The sequence below is a fragment of the Microtus oregoni genome, unplaced genomic scaffold (genome assembly GCF_018167655.1).
Source record: "Microtus oregoni isolate MIOR12 unplaced genomic scaffold, Mior012 000012F_ref0000307, whole genome shotgun sequence".
In the NCBI taxonomy this organism is placed as follows: domain Eukaryota; kingdom Metazoa; phylum Chordata; class Mammalia; order Rodentia; family Cricetidae; genus Microtus; species Microtus oregoni.
Window position 1 is genome coordinate 53,904,149 of NW_024543071.1, and position 18,772 is coordinate 53,922,920.

General features: G+C 40.7%; 1 protein-coding gene and 1 pseudogene across 21 annotated transcripts in view; one reads left to right on the forward strand and one right to left on the reverse strand.

Annotated features, from left to right (window-relative positions):
• Window positions 1-393, reverse strand: part of LOC121454784 — a 42,987-nt pseudogene extending 42,594 nt beyond the window's left edge.
• Ppp6r3 (protein phosphatase 6 regulatory subunit 3) overlaps window positions 1-18,772 on the forward strand; it is a 134,596-nt gene that overhangs the window by 42,541 nt on the left and 73,283 nt on the right. For all 21 annotated transcript variants that reach the window (XM_041660739.1, XM_041660741.1, XM_041660742.1 and 18 more), the window contains exon 3: window positions 16,666-16,898. In XM_041660739.1, the coding sequence (XP_041516673.1) occupies window positions 16,672-16,898 (227 nt within the window). In that variant the 5' untranslated portion in view covers window positions 16,666-16,671. The remainder of the gene's footprint in view (window positions 1-16,665; window positions 16,899-18,772) is intronic.

Sequence of the window (18,772 nt, forward strand, 5' to 3'; positions counted from 1 at the left end):
ACTTCCTTTGCTCTTGTGTTGGGATCTAAAAACATTACTTCACTGTGATTTGAGCTTAGAAAATTAATCTATTGTGTTTTTATTTGGCAGACACACTTCTCATGTAACTTATAATATTACACAGAAAGCTTTTAGAACAGCTTACCTCTCCCGATGAACGTAGCTAGGGAATGACTTTGGAGTATGAGGTCCCCGGATCACTTGCTGTGTAATTGTGGGTTGAAGGCAGCAGGAAACATCACCATGACACCAACAGCTGTCATAATCTCCATAGCCATTACTTTGTGGTAGAACAAGTCATGAACTAATGACATATGCCTACAAGAAGAATATGTACCTCACCTGTGAAAACACCTGTGACAGCTTAAACATGTCCAGTAGGAGGATGGCCATAGTTTGAATTAACTTTTCAATAAATTTGTACTACTAAACCTCTTTTACATCTCATGCATCATTTTGTCCGTTTTTTGTTGTTGTTGTTGTTTTTTTTTTTTTTTGTTTTTTTTTGTTTTTTTTTGTTTTTCAAGACAGGGTTTCTCTGTGGCTTTGGAGCCTGTCCTGGAACTAGCTCTGTAGACCAGGCTGGTCTCGAACTCACAGAGATCCACCTGCCTCTGCCTCCCGAGTGCTGGGATTAAAGGCGTGCGCCACCATCGCCCGGCTTGTTGTTGTTTTGTTTTTAAACTGTAGATGTAACTGTACCATGTTGAGTTATAGCATGCACAGCAGGTTGTTTTAGGTGATTTGAGAAATATTCTACCTATGGCTGTTTCACGAAGACTATTAGGCTAAAACCTCAAAAAGCATTGGATTTGTGACAGAAACAGTAACAGTCTTCTTTTCACCTTTCTCATTCCCCACGGACTTGGATCTGCTTGCTTAACTAACTCTGTTCACCTCTGGTGTCTTCATTGTCTCGTGTATGTATATTTCAAGTCCATTCCACTTTGGCTATGACAAGGGGGTTGGCTCTATTGCGTGCATACCTCCTTCTCCCTTCATCTTCCAACAGTTAAAACACACCTCTTAACTGTGATCAGTATTAAATGTAGGTATACTTAGGCTAATGATTCCTAAAAGCTCTGACCTATTTGCAGAATTTTTCAGCATAGTCAGATACATCCAGCAGCCTGTCTGCCCTTTTCATTGTGATACATTCTGTCTAGAACCCCTTGCCTTTTGCCTTCCTCTGGATACTGTGCCTTCCGCTTTTTTGTGTGGCATTTTGGCTTCTGGTTTCCTGTGTATTTGCCTTGTTTTGTGAAGCACACTTTGAGATCTTTCCTGGCCTCCACAGGGACTTCAGGTACATGATGCACATAAATGAAGATAGATTTTTAAGAAGTAGGGCTTGGAGCCAGGCAGTGGTGGCGCACGCCTTTAATCCCAGCACTTGGGAGGCAAAGGCAGGTGGATCTCTGAGTTCGAGGCCAGCCTGGTCTACAAGAGCTAGTTCCAGGACAGGAACCAAAAGCTATGGAGAAATCCCGTTTTGGAAAAAAAGAAGAAGTAGGTCTTGGAATATATAGTTCAGTGGTAGAGTGCTTATCTAGCATGCCAAAGACCCTAGGTTCATTTCCCACCCTACCCCCAATAAGAGAAGAAAGAAAACTCTATGAGCATGTTATACTAAAACCAGTTTGAATACTAGACTTCCCAAATGTTTCTCTGTTTTCTGTCTTTTCATTCATTTCCTGTCATTTCCTATTTTTTTTTATTATTTTTATTAAAAATTTCCACCTCCTCCCATATCATTTCCTAGTCTTTATGCCTTTATGTTTCACTAATGTTGCCATAGGAGAGAAGGGTTATATGGGACCAATGCCATTAAGCCTGTGAGAAGCTGCAGAACCTTCCTGTTTTTACTTTCTGGGGTTCCATGTCATCAGTGTGTATCTATAACTTGTACTATTTACATCAAAACAGTTTTGATAGGCACTGTGATTATCATGTAGTGCAGCCTTCTTTCAGAATGGAAGCTGCCCTTGCAGATATTCACAGGGGGGTATGTAGCTGCAGTCAGTTCTCTCTGCCTACCGTTCGAGTTCCAGGAATCAAATTCAGGTTGTCGGGCTTGGTAGACAGCAAGTGCTTTTACCCCACTAAGCCACTGCACACTCATTTGTTGTTTGAAAGAATAGCCCTACTAGTTACCACTGTGCCTCTTGTTGTCTGGGTGCATGGTGCTTCCTTTCTCCTGCTTGGTTTATCATCTATTGATGCCAGGAGTCCTGCTTGGTGGATTAGAGGTTTGGAGAGCCTTGAATGTTTTGGTGGAAGCTTTTCATTTCTTCCTCTCCAGCTTGTGTCCACCCCTCTTCTGGCATGTGCAGCTTTCCTTCCCTCCAGAATAGACATACCATTTTTCTAGGTCTTTGTTCCTTTTTTCTCTCAAGCTTCTGGGAGAACCTTGCTCCTAATTTGTTATTGCTTTACTTACCCTTTTCCTTTCCATTCAAGCCTCACTTTAAAACAAAGCCAAGAGCCTCCTATTCCTTGAATAAGCCATTCTTTACATACATTTAACCATTACTTTTGAAATTGTATAAAACAAACAGATTTTCATGTCTAGTTATAGTTGCTTAATGGTATTTCTAACACCACCAGACCATGAATATGATATATACATTCATATACATACATGTGTGTGTATATGTGTGTGTATATAGATATAGATATAGATAGATAGAGAGAATATTGCCCAGTGACACCATGCCATCTTAGTTTGTGATGTTCTGAGAATGACAAAATTGCCAATGGATATGCTTCTTAGACAGGACCCCTTAGAAGAAATGATGGCTGTTCATTCAAATTGAACATGCTTATTTATAGAGGAACAAACTGCAGTATTTAAAATACTTGAATTAGTTGACAAAAAGTGAGTGGATTTTTCTTGGTTGTGCTCTAACATGCCAAACTTTGTAATCCTTAAAAAAAAAAAAGGATTTTATTTTTATTTTGTGTGTGATGTATGTATGTGCCAGGTGTTTGAGGAGGTCAGAAGAAGGCATTGGATCCCCTGGGATTTTAGATTTTAGTTAAGAATGATTGTGAACCCCATGTGTGATGGAAATTGAGCCCAGGTTGCCTAGAAAAGCAACAAGTGCTCTTAACTGCTGAACCATTTATTCAGCCACCCATTCCTCAGACTATTTTATTATTTTATATGTATGTTGATTTTACGTGCATGTATGTTTGTACACCCCATGTGTAGTAATAGGAGCGGCGGTGCTGCGTCCCCAGCACCCCGGCCGCCTGGCTAGCTCATGCCCCGAAATAACAATACACAAACTGTATTCATTTAAACACTGCTTGGCCCATTTCTATCTAGCCTCTTCTAAGCTAATTCTCACATATTAATTCAGCCCATTTTTAATCATCTGTGTAGCACCGCTAGGTGTGCTTAACGGGAAGATTCTAGCCTACGTCCATCCTGGGTCAGAGCTTCATCGCGTGTGCCTCAGAGAGCAGAGCTATTGCATCTCCCCTGGAGAGGGGAGCATGGCGTCTCTGAGCTCACTTCCTCTTCCTCCCAGTATTCTGTTCTGTTTACTCCTCCCACCTCTGTTTTAACCTATCAGGGCCAAGCAGTTTCTTTGTTGCTTAACCAATGAAATCAACAGATTGATATATGATACTCACACATCACTTCCCCTTTTTCTGTTTAAACAAAAAAGGGAAGGCTTTAACTTTAACATAGCAAAATTACATATAACAAAACAATTATCAAGCAAGAATTACAGTTAGAATATTTATATCTATTTTATCTTTTATCATAACAATGGAAAACTATAACTATCTATCTATTCTTCAACTCCATCAAAGACTCCAGAAGAATACAATATTACCTAAGCAAACAAAAAGTAAGCAATTGTCAAAACTCTAGAAATGACAGAGACATCTCGCTGCCTGTACAGTCACCCAAAGTTCCTCTGTACCATTGGGGCATCAATTTTCAGCCTTCAGGCCCATGGTATCCAGCAGACATTTCCATGAAGCAGGAAAATTCAAAGTCAGTTCAGTCACTATCTGTTGTGTCCTGCAGAATGTCTTGCAGACTCCTTCATGAATCAGGAACCCCTAAAGATCATCTCACCTTTAGGCAAGTTCAGTAGTCCTCTCTCTGCGGGTTCTCTGTTTCCAGTTTATGCAATAGTCCAGGCAAGAGCAGTTTCTTGCCCAAATGGCTATCAAACTCCATAAGGATCCTCTTCAATGCCCATCTTCCTCTTGAAGTAGATTGGTGCTGCCAGGAGCAGAGTGTCTCATTGTCATGAAAAACCCTAAGTTATTAAAACATTTAAAATGCCATATTCTATAATCTTTGAAAAATATGAAGAATGCCTATCTAAAATATATCTATGCACATCTAGAAAATCTTAACTAACATGACTACAAACTTGACTATTACGGTTATCTATTAACTTACTATATACATTACATTTTAATAATGAACTACACAATCACAATGCCTTAATAAAGATCAGAAATACATATACATATAACAAAATTGACCTTAAATCTCTATCAATAAAGCAAAATCTATACTAATGCAAATTATACCTATATCATATCCCCCTTTAAATGTAAAGGAACATTTATAAACAATTTTTGGGAATATGGGCACAGTTATTTCTCTCCAAACTGCTTCCTGCTGAATGGAGGCGTTGTTAATTAGGTCTTTCATCATATAACTTGTGTTACTTTTATTTTTTGCTTTTGAGACAGGTTCTCTGTATCTTTGACCTGGAATAACTCTGTAGACCAGGCTGTCCTTGAACTCTCAGAGAGCTGCCTATCTCTGCCTCTCAGGCATTGGGATTAAAGGTGTACTGCTACTATACCTTGAACTCACAGAGATCTGTTTGTCTCTGCCTTCTAGGCACTGGGATTAGAGGCGTGTGCTACCACACCTTGAAGTCACAGAGGTCAATCTCCCTCTGCCTCCCAAGTGTTGGGATTAAAGGTGTGTACTACCGCACCCAACTACTTTCTTTGTTTTTTGTTTTTTACTTTTAAGAACTTTTACCTTGCATTCATTTACTTACTTATTTATTTATTTATTTATTTATTAATTATGTATACAATATTCTGTCTGTGTGTATGACCACAGGCCAGAAGAGGGCACCAGACCCCATTACAGATGGTTGTGAGCCACCATGTGGTTGCTGGGAATTGAACTCAGGACCTTTGGAAGAGCAGGCAATGCTCTTAACCTCTGAGCCATCTCTCCAGCCCCCCTTGCAAATATTTTTAACACACTGTAAATCATTTAGAAATTTTCTTTGTCTTTGAATCTCTCTTTACTGTATATCTCTCTTTTTCTGACCACAGGAGTCTTTAATTTACCAAGCAATATTGGTAGGACTAAAGCTGTGGCTTTGCCAGCTAGGTCCAGTCCATTCCTTAGCTTTCCAGCCTCATGGCGGAGATACAGGCTGTAGCCATGTTTATAGCCACAACTCTATGGCGTTTCAAGGTCCCGGCCAGCAAGCGAGCTGCAACAGACAACACTCAAGTCCTCTCTTAGTAGTCGGCCCTCCTGCCTCAAACAGTCAGAGTTTGCCCTGGCAGGACGGCCCAGAAAGCCGGCATTTTTAAAACAGCACAACTTTTTTCCTGCTACGGCTGAAAACTGAAAAGCATGCGTTCAGCTTTTCATCAACACCATTTAAGAGTTTCGTGGCAGGACCTCTTAAGAGCTGTAGGGTTTTGCAGCTAAAGCTGAGTCAGGAAGCCTCTCTTAGATGAGAGCGCTTGCTTGCCTCTAGCAAGCAGAGTAGACCCGAGAAATTGTTGCTACCAAGAAAACATGCTTTACTCTTCCCCAAGCTTTCTCAGGCTTTCAGTGGATTCAGTTGTCCACATGTCTAGGCGCCATTCTGTAGTAATAGGAGCGGCGGTGCTGCGTCCCCAGCACCCCGGCCGCCTGGCTAGCTCATGCCCCGAAATAACAACACACAAACTGTATTCATTTAAACACTGCTTGGCCCATTTCTATCTAGCCTCTTCTAAGCTAATTCTCACATATTAATTCAGCCCATTTCTAATCATCTGTGTAGCACCGCTAGGTGTGCTTACCGGGAAGATTCTAGCCTACGTCCATCCTGGGTCAGAGCTTCATCGCGTGTGCCTCAGAGAGCAGAGCTATTGCATCTCCCCTGGAGAGAGGAGCATGGCGTCTCTGAGCTCACTTCCTCTTCCTCCCAGTATTCTGTTCTGTTTGCTCCTCCCACCTCTGTTTTAACCTATCAGGGCCAAGCAGTTTCTTTATTGCTTAACCAATGAAATCAACAGATTGATATATGACACTCCCACATCAACCATGTATACCTGGTAACTGCATAGACCAGAAGAGGGCATCAAAACCTTTGGGTTTGATGTAATTAGAATTACAGACAGTTGTGAGCCCCCATGTGGGTGCTGGAAAATGACTCCAAGTTTTCTAAAAGAACAGCCAGTGTTCTTAACTGCTAAGTCATCTCTCCAGCTTCTGGGCTTTGACATTTTTAGTATAAAAGTGACCTGGATGATGAGACTTTCTGCTGCGTTGTTCTCAGCATTGCAGCGGCACATTTGGACCATGTTATGTAGAAGCATCTGCTTTTTTTTTTTTGTGTGTGTGTGTGTGTGTGTGTGTGGTTTTTCGAGACAGGGTTTCTCTGTGGTTTTGGAGCCTGTCCTGGAACTAGCTCTTGTAGACCAGGCTGGTCTCGAACTCACAGAGATCCACCTGCCTCTGCCTCCCGAGTGCTGGGATTAAAGGCAAGCATCTGCTTTTTGAGCATTGTGTTTCTCAGGTGGCTAAGAATTCCACAGGTGAGCATTAAGTCTGTCATCGATACCAAAATGCAGTCAGGAATGAAAAGGGGAAACTAGGTTTTGATGAGGTAGAATTTTTAGCAATGAAGGAGGCATGGTAATAAGGAGAAACTTTTAAGTTTTGCTTTTTCGAAGTTGAGCCATTGCAGAATCTTCTCTGGATCCCTTTTGGTTATAACTCTGTTCTCCTCCCTCTCTGTAGTGGTACATCCTCTGCAGAGTGAATACTTACTCAGCTTCAGTGTGTTCACTCCCATTCACTAATGTTGCTGAAAGCCAGAAAAGTACTTTGTGTGGTCCCTGCTGTTGATGATGAGATGTCAGTTTTTCTTAGTTAAAACTCATTGATCTCGGGGCTGGAGAGATGGCTCAGTGGTTAAGAGCACTGACCGCTCTTTCAGAGATCCTGAGTTCAATTCCCAGCTACCACATGGTGGCTCACAACCATCTGTAAGGAGATCTGGTGCCCTCTTCTGGCATGTGGGTATACATGGAGGCAGAATGTTGTATACATAATCAATAATTGATCTCTTTGGTTCTACAGCAAACCTGAACATGTTATGGATTCATACTGAACCCTTCAAGGTCTGGCCTGGCATTGTCCTTTCTTTTTCTGCCTTTTGGTCCTCCTGGCCTGCTTGACCTGCTTTCCTGCTGTGAGGTTGTTGAAGCTTTGTGGGTCTCCTGTCTCTATCTTTGCAGTTACATCTGGAGTGCCTCATTTCTCTCCTAGACACTTATCCTCTAGCCTCCCTTCTTCTTGAGACAGGGTCTCACTCTGTATTTCAAGCTGTCCTTGATCTTAACCTTGACCTCCTGAGTGGGGTTATAGGCCTATATCACCATGCCTGGTCCCATTCCTTTGAGGCTTACTTATATAATGGAGTTCCATGTCCAGGTATCCTTGCTGTGAAACAAATTTGGAGGTTTTGCTTCCTTTGTTAAGGCTTTCTCTGTGTCTTGTAATTTTCAATCATTTGACACCGTTTGGATTACTCCTGTATTGATACAGTACAAATTAGCATTTAAGAAATTTCATGGGTTTAATTCATTTCCTTTTTCAAAAAAAAAAAAAAAGGAGGAAGGGATATTAACAATGTTCTGGGATACCTGGATATGACAAAGCTGATTGCTTTTGACACCTCTGAAGAAATCATGTTGGAGCCAATAATAGCAACAAGCTACGATTTCTGCCTTCTCCAAGGAAATGCCTTTTGTTACTTCCTGTAATTGGGCTCTCAGGAGGTAAAAGTAGGATAATATGGAGTTTGAAGTTAGCCTGGCCTATGTCTCCAGACTCTTGTCTCATGAACAAACAGCAAAAAATCACTGATGTGGATTCCCCTCTGTATGCTGTGATTACCATTGGTGAATAAAGAAACTGCGTTGGCCTATTGATAGGGCAGAACTTAGGTAAGCAGGGAAAACTAAACTGAATGCTGGGAGAAAGGAGGCAGAGTTAGAGGGGAAGCCATGGAGCTGCCACCAGAGACAGACACTGGGAAATTTACCCAGTAAGCCACTGCCACATGGCGATACATAGATTAATGGAGATAGGTTAAATTAATTAAGATGTAAGAGTAAGCTAGAGCTAATGGGCCAAGCAGTAATTTAATTAATATAGTTTCTGTGTGATTTTTTTTTTATATTTATTTATTTAGTAGACAGTGTTAGTTTCCATGTCTGCCTACAGGCCAGAATAGGGCACCAAATCTCATTTTAGGTGGCTGTGAGCCACCATGTGGTTGCTGGGAATTGAACTCAGGACCTCTGGAGGAACAGTCAGTGTTCTTAACCACTGAGCCATCTCTCCAGCCCAGTTTCTGTGTGATTATTTAGGTTCTGGGCAGTTGTGACGAACAAGAGGCCTGCTACTACAAACCACCATTGTATTGCCTCTAATGTCATGTAGCTAAGATTGCCGATCCTCCTGCCTCTACCTTCTAAGTGCCAGGATTACAGGTGTACCCTATTGTGCTTTGCCTCCATTGACTTTATGTGGAAAAAATTCACTAACTTTGGCTTTGGAAAGATTGGAGGGAGTATTTCAGTACTACAAGGGGAATTTTGGTCAGTCACTGCAACAGCCTTTTTTGTTTATTTGCTTTTTGGTTTTTCAAGACAGGGTTTCACTGTGTTGTGAAGTCCTGACCTGGATCTCACTCTGTAGGCCAGGCTGGCCTTAAAACTCATAGATCCATTTGCCTCTGCCTCCCGAGTGTTGGGATCAGAGGTGTGCACCTCCACCTCACGGCAACTGCAACAATCTTAACTGAGGCTTAGTCTCATTGTTGCATAGCACAGTAGAGTAGGTAACATGTGGATCTTGAGAACTTTAAATTGAGAAGCCCAAATTATATGTGCTATAGGTGTAAAGTACACATTGAATTTCCATAGGCTTTTCACTTTACTTTTGTGTGTGCATATATATGCTTGTGTGAGGACAGTCTCAGGTGTCTTTCCCCAAGAATCACCTTGTTTAGGGGCAGGGTTTCTTGCTGATTAGGCTAGGTTGGCTGACTGGCAAGCCCCATGGAGTCACCTTTTCTAGTCTCTCAGTGCTGGGATTATAAGCACATACCATTGGCCTTGTGGATCCAACTCAGGTCTTTATGCTTGTTTAGCAGGCAGACCTTATTTTTCTGATGTGGCTACTAAAAATTTTACGCTTAGATGTGGCTCACATGGTGTTTGTAGTAGGTAGGTCACTTGGCATCAAGGAGACTTGGGATATATAAGAATGGGTTTGAAATTGGGGCATTGTGTGCTTCCATGCTTTTGAATACATTTAATTGGTGTTTTAAAATATTCCCTTCATAACATTCTTGAAATAATATTAAAAAGTTTCAGACACATTTTGTTTGCTGAGGCTTTTCCCATTTGTTACTTGGACAGAAGCAGCTGCTCCTATTTCTGTACTGTTGGTGTGTTGTCCTGGCAGTGTTTACTGCAAGCCCAGTGAATTTGCTCTGGTTTTCCCTTTGGACTTGAAATTGTGTGAAGCTTCTTAAATGATACATAGACAGTTTTGGCTGGACTGGCTTGTTACTGTGTTGTAAGTGGAGTTTTCTTGACATGGCAGTATTCTCGACTAACCACACAAAAACTTAATTGTAAATGCTTGGCGGATAGCTCAGGCTTATTAATAACTAGCACTTAAATCACTAATTTATGACTTAAATTAACCTATTTCTGTTAGTCTATATGCTGTCCCAATACTCGTGGCATTTAGACAAGACTAGGACATGTCTTGCTTACTCTGACTGTGTGGTAACTTCTCTGCATCTCTGCACTTCTCAGTATTCTTCTAGTTTGACTCTCCCACCCATTCTCTCCTGCCCAGGTCTAGGCTAGGCAGCTCTTTATTAACCAAAGAGAGTAGTGCATATTTATTTATAGTGTACAAAGGTTCCATAGCACTGTGTAGTCTCACAGAGCCTTGTACTCAGGGCTTCCTTTAATGCTCCTCTGTTGGCGTATCATCTTGAGTTGTTTTTGGAGTCTTTGAGGATTTTTTTTGCCTCTCATCTAACCACTCATGGGTGTAGCTGACCCAGGGCAGGGTATGGACTAGGAGCTTTGCAGAACCCATTCCCGGCAGAGATGAATGCTAAGTTGAAGCAGACCACTTTGGATGATGATGTGGTTCTGAATTTGATGTTGTTATGGTTCTTGTTATTCTTGCATGCATAGTTAATTCTAGGGCAACCTTCAGCAGTTTCTGTTTTCAGAGAAACTAGTAGCTTCTGCTATTATGTCTTTTATCATTTGATGTCATTGTTTGAGAAGTAATATAATGTGTTACTCCTATGTCCTGTTGGGACTAAGAGCATAGGTTTCTCTGTCTCGTCCTGTCCTGCAGCCATTTCTAAATAATCACTCAGAGGCTTAATATTAATTGCAGAATGTTTGGCCTATAGTTCAGACTTACTACTAACTACCTCCTGCATTTAAGTTAACCCATTTCTATTAATCTGTGTATTGTTACATGGCCATGGCTTTTAGCGGTCTGCTGGCATTTTGCTTCTCGGGTGACTGTCTCACATCCTTCTTCACATCACTCTGTCTTTCTGTGTCTCTGTATTCAGTTTGACTTTTCTTCCTGGCTATATTGTGCCTCACTATAGGCAGCTTTTATTATCAACCAATAAGAGCAATATATATTCCCAGCATATAGAAGCATTATCCTATGGCACAGTTCCATGTTCATGTTAGTATGCTTTTCATGGTTTTGTATTCAAACATTCAAACTACAGTTTTTGAAAATATAGGTTAAACTGATCCTTAATTGTTACTTTGAATAACAATTGATCAGCACTAGCTTACACTCATGGCATCGGGTAGATAGTGCAGAGTCTCAAACTGGAACTGTTCTTTCCTGAATCAGAAAACAGGGTGCATTTTAACAAGACTCCTCGGTGATTCCTTGCCCATGAAAGCTTAGGAAGCTCCCAGGTGACATTTTGGCTTGTTGATTGAATAGTAGCTTCTGTTTGTAGTAGGTGCCAGCTGCTCAACTCCCACAATCATTTAATGTAATGAGCTGCTGAAGCTAAAGTGCTGAGATGAGGTCTCAGGATTGCAAACTCCAGCAGCCCTGCAGCTGGCAATAGAATCCAGGTCTCTGTGGATACTCACTGACACTGAAGAGGTTCCCAGGGTGTTTTAGTTAGGGCTACTACTGCTGTGATGGAACACAATGACCAAAAGCAAGAGGAAATAGTTTATTGGGCTTACACTTCATATTGTATTCATTATCAAAGGAAATCAGGACAAGTACCTGGAGGCAGGAACTGATGCAGAGGCATAGAAGGGTGCTGCTTACTGGCCTGCTTATTGAATCTAGGACCACCAGCTCAGGGATGCCACCACCCACAATTGATTGGCCCTTCCCCCATCAACCACTAATTAAGAAAATGCTTCTACAGCCAGATCTTTTTTTTTTTTTAATGAGTTAAGTTGTTTAATAGGAACAGGACTTAGTATCAAAATGTGGATTTACAGGTGATATAAATGTATGTATATATATATATATGATTACCTATATACTTATGCATTTATGCATACATGTACATATATGAATACATGATTGAGATTAATTTTAAAATGCATCTATAAAAAGATTTGCAATTCTGCAGAAGGCCTTGATTAACCTCCATCAGGTTCTACAGCCAGATCTTATGGGGGCATTTTCTCAGTGGAGATTCCCTCCTTTCACATAACTCAATTTGTAAAAGAAGCCTAGGTAAAGGGAGATAGATACCTTGGTCTCTCAACAAACCTGTCACCTTGTTGGCTAGCTTCCTAGGTGAGATTGAATTCCTGCTTATCCAGAAGCTAAGTGCCAATCAGCTGAAGTGTGTATTTTAAATACGTTTATGTCTACTGCAAACACTTAATTAGGTCTAGACGTGATAGTGCATATGTGTAACCCTAACATTTTTAAGGCAGAAGCATGAGGATCAGTTGAAGTCCAGCTTTAGCAACATAGTGAGTTTGAGACACTTTGGGCTATATGAGACTCTCAACCCTGTTCTCGCTCCCACCACTAGTATTTTTTTGTTTTATTGTTGTTAATTCTGACTCCAGTTTTGTATGTGTGTGTGGTTTTTTTTGTTGTTGTTGTTGTTTTTGTGGGTTTTTTGTATGTATATGGTGTTTTTGTTTTGGGGTTTTTTTTTTGTTTTTTGTTTGTCTGTTTTTGTTTTGGCAAATCTTAGCTTGTTAGTTTTTTAAGACAAGATCCTTCTATGTAGCCCAGGCTAGACTCAAGCTTAGAGTCTTTTAACCTCAGTTTCCTAAGTACTGAGATTATAGTTTCAGGCTACTATGCCTGGCTGAAATACAAATAATTTTGCAATATAAATAATAAAATAAATACATTTGTAATATAAAGAAAATTCACTGTAGAAGTACTTATTTCCACGTTCTGTACTAACCAGTGTGGTGAAAACAATCAATCATCTTATAATAGATGCTAAAATGTTTTCTCAGTGTTAAATTTCATATTTAAAATAGCTTACATTTTAGATAAGTACTTCAGAAATACAGATTTGGGCTAGGGGATTAGTAAGCCTGGACTGCAATTTTTCTTTTTTAACTCCTTTACTTTTGGGAGACCTGCCACCCAGCTCCCAAATAAGTACAGCTTTTCTTATTCTGTCTACTTTTTGCCTCTAGGCTTTTACCTTCCTCTGTTTCTGTATATCTTTTGTTGATTGTTGCCATCTTTGCCTTGACTTCCTAATCAGAGCTAGTTCAGCAATGTATTTAAATTAGGCAGTTGCTTAAATATCTTCTGCTATCTACCAGGGGTCTACTGTAGGTCCCTTCCTTCCTCCCATCATAGATGAGGAAGATCACTTGCTGTGTGTCTGTTGCAGTTTGTCTTTGGAAGTGCATTTCTCTAGATTTTTTTTATTCATGTTGTGTACATAGGAAAAGGTGGGTCTACACTGGTGATCTCTGCCTTGTTTCTTCTCAGTAGAACTGTGTTGTTGGTCTGTGTCTTTGTGTTGTGTTGTTGTGTCCCATCCTGTCCCCCAGGTATCCCTCTCAAGTGAGGTGTGTGAATGTGGGTCATGTGAACTGAACAGCTGCTGTTTGTCCTTCCTTGGCTCTCACTCTTCTTTCTGCTTAAGATTGTGGACACATAGTCATGTGTCCTTGAGAGCATGCTAAGGCATTATAAACTGAGGGGATGACTTTGGTAACACTTGATACTTGACAGTATGGCTTTCTGAAACTTGTTCCCTAAGAATTCTTGAACTTTCTTAACGAGGTTGCATGCTGGGCAGTCAGGCTCAGTGCTGACTATCTGTTCTGTGAAGTGGAAACTTCTGAACAACCCACTGTGCACAGCTTGCTTTTTAGCTTCTCATTCTTGGGATCAGTCACTGTGATTAAGGGTGTGAATAAAGTTTGCCCCTATTATTTCTCTTATTTGTATTTTTATTTCATTATTTGATTTTGTTTTTTCTAGACAAAGTTTCTCTGGCCGCTTTTGAACTCACCTTCTGTAGACCAGGCTGACCTCAAACTCAGAGATCTGCCTGCCTCTGTCTCCCGAGTCCTGGGATTAAAGGTGTGTGATCAACGACTGGCTATTTTTTTCTACTTTCAAAGAAATGATTTTGAGGTAAATGTTCAGGAGAGCTTTGAGTATGGATGAATTTAGTAAGATACATAGTTAAAAAAAAAAAGAGATCCGCCTTCCATAGATAGGACCTTCCTTTCCTTTTCCTTTTGCTTGTAAGAACATGTAGGTATTAATGACCTTTTCTGGTAGTTTTAAGTGGATGCAGTTGAGTGGTGGGTTTCGAAGCTGTAGCTGTAGCTATGGAGAGCTTTTGTTTTGGGAACATGCGACTTTGTGCCTTGTCACTCTCAAAGAAGTCTCTGGCTTTTGAGGCTCTGCTGCTACTGAAGCTTGTGCTGAGTGACTGTAGTTTGTTACTGTGACTTGAAGAACAATCATTTCGTGGTGGTGGGCCTGGAGACCAAGTTGAGGAAAGACTATCCATTAAATGCTGTGGGAGGTTGACTGTTAGTTGTTTCTCATAGTGACTTAGGATAGTAAGTTTGTCAAATTCTTTAATAATTAATTAAATAGTTAAATTTAATAAGTTCTAAAGTTTAGCTCATTCTTGCATTTGATGACCTCAGGCTTTTAACTATTAATGAACTCACCGACTACTTTATTCTGAGTAGTCCTCATTAATTGTTACTTGTTGCTGAAGATGGCAGTTCTGTGAAGAATGTATTCTTCATTCCTCAAAAGAGTTGCTTTCTGCCATTTTCAAGTTTTTTGTTGTTGTGTTTTGAGACAGTTTTGCTGTGCTAGCCCAGACTGGACATAAGCATTCACTAATTCTCAACTTACCAAGCGCTAAAATTTTGAGCATGAATTTTTTTTTTTTTGCTTGAAAGTTTTAAAATTAATGGGCAGCATGCTTATGGAGATCAGAAGACAACTTAGTAAAGTTGTCTTTTCACCCTGTGGGGCTTGGGGATCAGACTCAGGTCTTTAGGCTTGTCAGCAAGCACCTTTACCTGCTGGGCCAACTTGCCCTCCCTTGGTATTGTTTTTGTTTATTTGTTTTTTCGAGACACGGTTTTTCTGTGTAGACCTGGCTGTTCTAAAACTTGCTCTGTAGACCAGGCTGGTTTTGTTTTATAGACAAGGCCTCTCTATGTAATCCTCGTGATAGCTGTGTAGACCAGGCTAGTTAAACACACAGAGCCTCCACCTCCCGAGTGATGGAATCAAAAGTGCAGGCTGCCACACCCAAACATTGAATTCTTAAAATTCTTAAAGTATGAATGAACTACTTCTTTTTGTGTTGTAGGTTTTTTTTTAAATATTTATTTATTTATTATGTATACAATATTTTGTCTACATGTATGCCTGCAGGCCAGAAGAGGGCACCAGACCTCATTACAGATGGTTGTGAGCCACCATGTGGTTGCTGGGAATTGAACTCAGGACCTTTGGAAGAGCAGGCAATGCTCTTATCACTGAGCCATCTCTCCAGCCCTTTTTTTTTTTGACAGCTTCTTGTTGTGTGGCCCACACTAGCCTAGAACTTATCTTCCTGCCTCACTAGAATTATGGGTATGTGCCAGCTGAGCTTGGATGATTTGCTTTTGTAGGTTAAAAATTATTTTAAGCCAGGTGATGGTGGCGCACGCCTTTAACCCCAACACTTGGGAGGCAGAGGCAGGCGAATCTTTGTGAATTCAAGGCCAGCCTTGTCTACAGAGTGAGATCCAGGACAGTCAGGGCTGTTACACAGAGAAACCCTGTCTTGAAGAACAACAACAAAAAAAAAAATTAAAAATCAAGGTTTTTCATTCAGCATTTTCAACACTTTAACCAGCTAAAAATATTTTCTGGATGGGGCTGGAGAGATGGCTCAGCAGTTAAGAGCACTGACTGCTCTTCCAGAGGACCCAGGTTCAATTCCTAGCACTCACATGGCAGCTTACAACTGTCTGTTACTCCTGCTCTAGGGGATCCAACACCCTCATACATATAGGCAGAAACACTATTGTAGCTGGGCTGTGGTGGCACATGCCTTTAATCCCAGCACTCCTGGCAGAGGCAGGTGAATCTGTGAGTTCAAGGCCAGCCTGGGCTACAAGAGCTAGTTCCAGGACAGGCTCCAAAGCTATAGTAAAACCCTGTCTCGAAAAAACAAAGCAAAACAAAACAATTATTATTATTATTATTATTTTCTGGGATGGAGACAGAGCTCACAGGTTAAGAACATTTGGTACCTAATTTTGAGTCCCAGCACCTATTTGGTGGCTCACAAATGCCTCCAGTTTTAAAGGATCTAACGCCCTCTTCTGGCTTCCATTGCCACTCCATTGCAGGTCATGCACATATAAAACAAGAAAATTAAATAAAACATTTGTAGAAAGTTTAAAAAGAAAGCTAATAAATAAATTCTTTATTTTTTTTTTTTTGAAAAGGGGCTAAAATGATTCTGTCAGTGTTACTCATTAAGAAATCATTTTGTGCTGGTCAGTGCTGGTGTACGCCTTTAATCCCAGCAGTTGGGAGACAGAGGGAGGTGGATCTCTGTAAATTCAAGGACAGGCTGGTCTATGGAGTGAGTTCCAGGACAGCCAAGGAAGGATACACAAAGATACTCTGTCTCAACAAACAAAAAAACAAAACAAAAAAAAAGGAAATCATTTTGTAGGTTCAGTATGAAACTGCTTTAATTTTGTGTTAATGCCAAATTGACATTGTAGACCAAACTGAACTGAAATTTGGTTTCTGGGAAATCAGTAAGTAAAGCTGAAATTTTATTAAATACTCTCTGTTTTGTTTAGACCAGCATGTTTTGGAAATTTGATCTTCACTCATCATCCCATATAGACACACTTCTAGAGAGAGAAGATGTAACATTGAAGGAGCTAATGGATGAGGAGGACGTCTTACAGGAGTGTAAAGCACAGAACCGCAAGCTCATAGAGTTTCTGTTAAAAGCAGAATGTCTCGAAGACTTAGTCTCATTCATTATAGAAGAGCCACCTCAAGACATGGATGAGAAGATCAGATACAAGTAAGAAAATGGCATCTTTGCCTTAGGCTGGAGTAGAAAATGATTATTCTTGTTGTCTATGAATTCCCTAGAGCCACTATAGCCATTGAGAGGTCAAGACCTACAGGCTTAATGGGGGCACACAGTCCATTCTGGGGCTAGCTTCAGTGAATCACAGGCATTTCAATGTTAATCTCAGCCAGAAGTACGCCATGCTTTTTAAGTGACAAGTAAACTTCTTATACTAGTAAGGCATTCAAGTAAGTATCTTCTTCACTTTGCAGATAACAAGCCAGGATTGCCTAGAGGCCTAGTCAGAGCTTGAGTTTGAAGAGTATTGCTCATATAGTAAGGTCAGCCTTCCATTGCTTGAGCATTAGGAGTGGGTTTTGGCAAACAGCAGTGAAGCTGTATTCAAGCAGGGAATCTCATAATAAATAAAGTGGATTTATCTACTCGTGGCTGGTTAATTGAATCTGTTTACAAACAGCATGATACAGTAAATGAGAATCCTTTAATGCTGCCACTTGTAATACTTCTTTTTACACTTCTGGGAACACCAAGCACTTAATGAGCACGTTAATATTGAGCTTGCAGTTATTTTTCATATCCAACATTGAAGTAGCCCCATCTCCCACACTGAAATAAGAATCCCTTCAAAAATAAACCTCTATTGTGATTCATTAAAGACATCATATGGAAGGAACAGGATTCCTGCCTCAGAATAACTTTCTTCAGATATCATTATGTTGTCAGCAAAAAAAAAAAAAAAATACTTGATACCTTTAAAGTTATTGGTGATTTAGGTTCTCAAGGAGGCTCTGTTCTCTGCCAGCCTTTAAGATTGACACTCAGCCATCAGTAGAGACCATAGCATTCAGTGGAGACCAGTATCTTATAAAGGAAAATATGTATAGCATAAAAATACTAGTGTGTTTTTATTGCCCTAAACACCTTGCTGCTTTGGAATTCCTGCCACAGTAAGCTGACATGTACGTTAGATGGGTCTTATCCAGATCAGAGTTGGAAATGGTGTGGTAATGTGTCCAGGATAATGGGCCTTCAATCAAGCAATCTTGGAGTGGTATGGCCCTCTCTTTATGGAAGCTGTGAGTAGACAAGTAGTTTCCTTTTTTAGGTTGACCCTCATATTTCTCTGGGTGATGTTGTTCTAATGCCATACCTTTTATGAATTGCTTATTTACTGAGAGGAAAGGCTCCATGCTGCCTTTCTGCTTGGATCTGAAAGCTTGGCAGTGATGCTGCTTCTTTGTGCTGCTGTGTTACCTTTAAAGTTGTTAGAGCAAGCGACCTCTCTCAGACAGTCTCCTAGATGTGCTAGATGGTGTCATTTGGAGGATCAGGGGTTGAGTTGGGTGGAGCAGAACTCTCTACTATGCCTCTGGCCCAGCTCAAGCCAACATTGGTGTGAAATATACTTTGGGTGACCTGAACACCTGTATTAGCATAGAGAACCTTTTGGAAAGAATCTGAAGCATTTTGAGGATTAAGATTGATTATTGTGGTCAGGGCAATCCAGAGTAAGAAGTAAAACCATAGTTTGTCAGAGAAGCCCTCTGGAGAAGAAAGCAGGCTAGGACAGAACACCTGAAGTTGGTTGGTGGAAGGATTCTAGAGGAAGGAAGCTTCATTTTGAGCTATGTAGGAACTGAAGACATTGTCTTTGCAAGTGCTTGACAAGGAACAGCCAGACCAAAAGTGTGGAAGCCCTAATGTGCATGAGTGTTTGTTATATCCTAAGAATAAGGCAGCCTCATGAATGGAGGTGAGGAGGAAGAAAGAAGGTCTGGGGTGAAATCAGAGCACCCTCCAAAACAAGCCTCCCAAGGTTTTGAGCAGTAAGTGATGGATATTGCCTGATAGTTGTCCTTGTC